This window comes from Aegilops tauschii, chromosome 2 (genome assembly GCF_002575655.3).
Source record: "Aegilops tauschii subsp. strangulata cultivar AL8/78 chromosome 2, Aet v6.0, whole genome shotgun sequence".
NCBI lineage: Eukaryota > Viridiplantae > Streptophyta > Magnoliopsida > Poales > Poaceae > Aegilops > Aegilops tauschii.
In genome coordinates, this window is record NC_053036.3 from 69,810,462 (window position 1) to 69,817,553 (window position 7,092).

The following is a 7,092-nucleotide window of genomic DNA, read 5'->3' on the forward strand; positions in this document are numbered from 1 at the left end:
CTAGGATAGGCCAGTTCAAAACCCTTAAGGTAGGATTGGTCGTGTACCCCCTATGCGAAGTCGAGTCCTTGTAATGGTTCATATGAAACAATGTAGTGTTGTGTTTGATGAACATCATACTTTCCTTCGGGAACTTGTAAACGACTACATCACCCATTTGGATTTTAATGAATGTGTTTGGCCTTTTGGCCCTTGCATAAAAACAATTAGTGTCATACCGACCCCCTTACTAGGCATCCCATATATATATTGCTTTCCCTCATTTTTCCCAATCATGAGACCTTGACCGCTCCAACAGGATGCCTGTTGTAACACGTACTGGTACCTCTACCCTGCAGCAAGAAGCCGGAGCAGGAGCCAGTCAGGACCAAACCCAAGGAAAATCTCCACCACCGCCACCACCTCCAAACATGGACATGGCTCAGCTTCTCCAAGCCTTCCGAGAGGAACGCCAAGCCAACACTGCAGCCCTCCAGATGATTGCTCAAGCTGTCAACCGCCAGCCGGCAAGGAACGGCAATGGACGTTCCACGTTGGCAGAGTTCAAGAAGCATGCACCACCCACCTTCATCGAGACTGCTGAACCCCTAGATGCAGATGACTGGGTCCGCGCCATTGAGGATCTGCTGGAACTAGTCGGCTGCACTGAGGATCGTGAGAAGGTGGCTGCTCACTGTCTTGGGGGAACTGCCAGAGCTTGGTGGGATGGATTCAACGCCATGCATGCTGAGCAAAACATCACTTGGAATGACTTCAAGGAAGAATTCCGCAAGGCCCACATTCCTTCCGGAATCATGGCCATCAAGAAGTGTGAGTTCCGAGCCTTGAAGCAAGGAAGTAGCACTGTCAAGGAGTACATGCAGAAGTTCAGTGTTCTATCAAGGTACGCTCCTGAAGATGTCAGCACTGATGCTGCCAAAAGAGAGCGCTTCATGGAAGGACTTAACCAGACTCTGCAGTACTCGCTTATTGTGTGTGACTGCCCAACCTTTCCTGATCTGGTGAACAAGGCACTCATGCTTGAGGAAAAGCGACGTGCTTTGGATGATACCTGTAAGCGCAAGATGATCATCAAGGGTAGCTCCAGCAACCAGAAGCCTCGCCCGTGGCAGCCAGCCCCGGTCAAGCCAACCTATCAGCAGCCAAGAGCCCCTGCACCCCGCACCAACTATCAGCCTCAGCAGTATGCCAACCCTAGGCCAGCTTACAACAACCTCAATAACAATGCCGGCAAGAGCAACAACCCCAATCAAGTCACATGCTTTGGATGTGGTCAGCCAGGACACTATTCCAAGAATTGCCCCAACAAGAAGCCCGACGCCCCGCGCCCAATGCGCAGAACCCGGGACAAGGCCGCGGAATGCCATCAAGGAACCAAGCTCCCCGCAACCCGCCCAACAATGGCAAGGGTCGTGTGAATCACGTCACTACGGAAGAAGCTCAGGAAGACCCGGACGTCGTGCTGGGTACGTTCCTTGTTAACTCAGCACATGCAACTGTCTTGTTTGATTCTGGAGCCACGCATTCATTTTTCACCCAAGAGTTTGCATTAAAAAGTGGCATGACCCCTACACCCCTGAATAACCCTATGGTGGTACAAACCCCCGGAGCAGAGATGAGAGCCAAGGTAGGCTGTAAGGGAGTCGGAATCATCATTAACGGGGTAGACTTACTAGCAGACCTTATCGTCTTAAGATCACAAGGCTTGGATGTGACCTTAGGAATGAATTGGCTCATCAAGCACCAAGGCTTATTAGATTGTGCCAACCGTACAGTCACTGTGACCAATGACGAAGGAGTCAAGGTTAAATTTACCTCCAACTCCTCTTCTGCCCAAGTCACCCAAGTCAACTGTCTGACTGAAGTTGGGTTGGAGCAAGTGCCGGTAGTATGCGAATACCCCGATGTCTTTCCTGATGAGCTACCGGGAATGCCTCCTGACCGAGACATTGAGTTCATCATCGAGCTCATGCCCGGAGCTGGACCCGTCTATAAGAAGCCTTATAGAATGGGATCGGAAGAGTTAGCAGAGTTGAAGAAGCAACTGGAAGAGCAGTTGAGGAAGGGATTTATCCGCCCTAGTGCCTCCCCTTGGGGATCACCTGTTCTGTTTGTGGCAAAGAAGGACGGTACCATCCACTTGTGCACTGACTATCGCTCCCTCAATGAAGTTACAATCAAGAACAAGTATCCACTTCCCAAGATTGAAGATCTGTTTGATCAACTCAATGTGGCTAAGGTGTTCTCCAAGATCGACCTCAGATCTGGGTACTACCAGCTGAAAATCAGACCCCAAGATATTCCGAAGACGGCATTTGTAACCAGATATGGCCTGTATGAGTGCACGGTCATGTCCTTTGGATTGACCAATGCCCCAGCTTACTTCATGTATCTCATGAATAAGGTCTTCATGGAATATTTGGACAAGTTTGTTGTCGTCTTCATTGATGACATTCTTGTCTTCTCGAAGACGAAAGAAGAGCACGAGCAACACTTGAGGATGGTCCTAGACAAGCTTCGAGAGCACCAACTGTACGCCAAGTTCTGCAAGTGCGAATTTTGGCTGCATGAGGTTGGATTCTTGGGTCATAAATTGACCGACGAAGGATTGTCAGTGGATCCCGCCAAGATCCAAGCCGTGACTGAATGGCAAACCCTGAGCAATGTGAAGGAAGTCAGAAGCTTCCTTAGACTCGCGGGATATTACCGCAAGTTCGTTGAAGGATTCTCAAGCATTGCCCGACCCATGACCCAGCTCTTGAAGAAGGACAAAAAGTTTGAATGGACGCCAAAGTGCGAAGAAAGCTTCCAGGAACTGAAGAAGAGATTGACCATTGCCCCAGTTCTGGCCACACCAGATATACACAAGGAATTTGTGATATATTGTGATGCGTCGAGAGCCGGGCTTGGAGGTGTTCTTATGCAAGAAGGCAGAGTCATAGCATATCTATCCAGACAGCTACGTCCTCACAAAGAGAACTACGCTACTCATGACCTCGAGTTGGCAGCTGTAGTTCATGCCCTGAAAACATGGCGACATTACCTCCTTGGGAAGCGGTGTGAGATATACACGGATCACAAAAGTCTGAAGTATATTTTCACCCAAAAGGAATTGAACATGAGGCAGAGAAGATGGCTAGAATTGATCAAGGATTATGATCTCAGTGTGCAATACCACCCTGGGAAGGCTAATGTGGTAGCAGATGCATTAAGCAGAAAGGCTTGCTCCTTGAACGCTATGATTAAGGAAGGGCTACCCGCCTTGTATGAAGAACTTGAAAGCTTCGGATTGGAACTGGTTGCACCAGGATTCTTGGCCAACCTCTAAGTTAGGCCTACCCTGATGGATGATGTTAAGGAAGCTCAGAAGGGACACGAGAGTATTGAAAGCATCAGGAGGAAGATCAAGGCAGGCAAGGCCCCGGGATTCTCAGAGGATGAGCAAGGAGTTGTGTGGTTCAGGAATCACATTTGCGTACCCAACAAGGTTGAGCTCAAGAACTTGATCTTGCAAGAAGCTCAGGACACCCCGTATTCCATCCATCCTGGAGGGACCAAGATGTATCAAGACCTGAAGGAAAGATTCTGGTGGCATGGCATGAAGAGAGAGATAGCCACTTTCGTCGCTAAGTGTGACATATGCCAAAGGGTCAAAGCTGAACATCAGTGACCCGCTAGATTGTTACAGCCTCTCAAGGTGCCTGCATGGAAATGGATAAAATCGGAATGGACTTCATCACTGGATTACCCAGGTCAAATAAGGGACATGACTCCATCTGGGTCATAGTCGACCATTTGACCAAAGTATCCCATTTCATTCCTGTCAGAACGACTTACAAGGGAAACCAGCTAGCCAGCCTCTACATCAACAGAATCGTAAGCCTTCATGGTGTTCCCAAGGAGATTGTGTCAGATCGAGGAACCCAGTTTACCTCAAGGTTCTGGAAGAAGTTGCAAGAGGCCATGGGAACCAAGTTGTCCTTTAGCACTGCTTTCCATCCACAGACCGGAAGTCAGACAGAACGAGTGAATCAGATACTCGAAGACATGCTCCGAGCCTGTGTCTTAGCATATGGAGCTAAGTGGGAAGATTGCTTACCCTTCGCCGAGTTCTCCTACAACAATAGCTACCACTCCAGTCTTCAGATGGCACCGTTTGAGGTGCTATATGGACGGAAGTGCCGCACTCCCCTCAATTGGTCCGAGACCGGCGAAGGACTAGTCTTTGGGCCCAATATCCTCCGTGAAGCAGAAGAGCAAGTCCAACTTGTCAGAGAGCATTTGAAGACAGACAAGTCAAGACAGAAGAGCTACGCTGACTCACCTCGTCGAGACATGACCTTCCGAGTTGGAGACCATGTCTATCTCCGGGTCATGCCTCTGAAGGGAACCCAGCGCTTCCATGTCAAAGGAAAGCTCGCACCAAGATACATCGGCCCCTTCAAGATCACTGAACGGCGAGGAGAAGTGGCTTACCAGTTGGAACTACCACCTGAACTATCCGATGTGCACGACGCATTCCACGTGTCACAACTCCGGAGGTGTCTCCAACTTCCAGACAAGCCTGATCTTTACAAGGACGTCGATCACCAAGCCATTGACCTTCAGCCTAATTTGACCTACCGTGAGAGGCCCATCTGCATTTTGGACGAGGCTGAACGACGCACTCGAAGCCGCACCATCAAGTACTTCAAGGTCCAGTGGAGCAACCACACTGAAGCAGAAGCAACGTGGGAACGTGAAGTCTACCTTAGATCCGAGTTTCCTGATCTCTTTTCAAGCCTAGTTTAGGAATCTCGGGGACGAGATTCTTGTAAGGGGGGTAGGTCTGTCACACCCTGCATTTTGTAACATGTCATTTGCATTAATAAAGCATGAAAATTTGGACCAACACAAAACTTCTGCATTATTTGGCTTTTATTTTGGAGTTGGTTTTCTCTGTGTGGTTTTCCAAGTGCTCTTTAAAGTCAACTACTCCACCTTATATACTTCATCTCCCTGCCCCAAACTTCTGCCCAATGATCATGCCATGTGTATAGTGCAATATATTATTTTCTTACAAAATAATTTGGCCAAATAGTATTTTCAAAAATTAGGAAAACCCCAGAATTGAGGTTTGCACTACAAGTACTTGATTTGGGGTATGAAAAATATTTCAAAGAGTATATTTGAAACCTATTAGATATAGGACTCCCATAAACCACAAAAATATAATTTTAAAAGTAATTTTCCTATTTTATTTAAAGGCTTTTTCTTTAGGCCAGAAATGCTCTTTAATAGGTTCAAATTATTTAAAAGCTTCAAAAATATTTTCGAAAAATCAGGGAAACTCAGTGGACTTATATTTTCCATATATAAGAGTTTCAACACATGGTCATGTTCAAAATATTGGACAAAGCCTCCCAATACCATTTCTGCCCATTTCAAGGATTTGAAATATTTCTACAGGAAATATTTTCATAAAAATCCAAGGAAAATCCAGCAAGTCACAGATGCATATTGCGATCACCTTGCAAAGCCTCATTCAATTAAGGTCATTTTGGTTCACCAAAATGCCCCAAAACCCTCTCTGACCATAATCAAATTTGAAGAACTTTGTACTACCAACTTTCTCTCCTTGACCCCAACTTTTGTGATCATGTTCACATGACCAAATGAGGCCACTACATCAAGTGGTGCATCAAGGGGAAGTGATTTGCTCAACTAGATCTGCACAAGTTCATTTCTACTAATTTCTAGGGTTTACAAAAGTTGCATTGGCAACTTTGCCCAAATGAGCTCAAAATTGGTGGAAGGCCCTAATTATATGTGCCATTTCACCCTGTGAGGTCTCAGGACAAATGGAAATCATCTACTTGCCCAAACCTTCTGCCACTTTACCAAAATCCCATTTTTGGCCTCTTCCACTAATCTCCATAGGCTCAACTCTTTACCACGACCCCTCCTAGTCCCCCTCTAGCACATGTATGCTTTTCTACCCGAGGAAGCAATGATGGAGGGGGGAGAACCCCATTTTTCTTCCCTGGACAGTGGATTCCTCCCTCTCTCTCAGCCTCCTTCTCTCCCCTCATCTTTCCAGAGCATCCAAGGCTCTCCCCAGCTTTTGCCCACGCCCCCTACAGCTGCCAGACGCAACTGGACGCGCGCGAACGTGGGAAAGCCGCGGATGCCGGCCAAAGTCGCGCTCTGGAGCGCCTGGCAGGGCACCCGACCGTTGACGCCGCGTCCCTCGACCACATCGAGCCTCCCCCGCGCGCCAATCGATGCCCCTCGACGTCCGCTCCACGCCAGCAGGCCGCCCACTTGCTCCCGCGCCCTCCTCTCTCTCCTGCAGCTCACGCCAGAGCGCCGCGCTGCTCGGCCAATGCTCGCACCGCCCCTGTGGCCCGCCCGCAGCTCGTCCCGCTCCTCCTGTCTCTCCCTGGCACCCTAGACCACTCCCACGAACACCCCCGAGCCCTTCATTCCCTCTCTAACGGCCACCCGAGCCGATCCCGCGGGCACCCGTAGGCCGCGCCTACGGTGGACCTCGGCCAGCCTATAAAAGGCGACCCCGAGCCTCTCTCTCACTCCCTGTCGCTCCCCCACACTCCTAATCAGCTGCTCGAGATTCAGCTCGAGCTCCGCCGCATCGGCTCGTCGGCGTTCGCGCGGTACAGGCCTCCTCCGCCCCCGTTCTCTCTCGATCTGGAACCACGCGGCATCACTGACCCTTTCCCCTCTCTTCCCCACTTTTTTTGCAGCCGGGAATGGCCAAAACCACCGACGCCCGAAGCACCTCCGCCGCGTGACCTCATCGCCGGCGAACCAGGCTGCTTCGGCGACCACCTCCACCACCACCCGAACAGCGACATCCCCCTGAGTCCAACGGTGCCACCCGCTCGACCTGCCGTGCCCTGTAGCGTCGCCGGTAAGCTCGCCGACCCCTCTGGTCACGAGGTTGGAGATGACAGGCGGGCCCCGCCTGTCATCCTCACCTCTCCCTCGCCCCTCTCTCTCTCTCGCTGACGCCCGGGCCCGCCCGTCAGGTTTGAAAACCTGGCGCGCGCGCGCCAGCTCGCTTGGGCTAGATCCCCTCTGGACCTGCTGCAC

The 7,092-nt window shown here is 50.1% G+C and overlaps 1 protein-coding gene across 1 annotated transcript; it reads left to right on the forward strand.

The window, feature by feature from the left end:
• The first annotated feature begins 410 nt into the window (after positions 1-410).
• Positions 411-1,418, forward strand: LOC141040751 (uncharacterized). Its single transcript, XM_073506867.1, has one exon. The coding sequence runs from the start codon at positions 411-413 to the stop codon at positions 1,416-1,418; it is 1,008 nt and encodes a 335-aa protein (XP_073362968.1).
• The last annotated feature ends 5,674 nt before the right edge of the window (positions 1,419-7,092 follow it).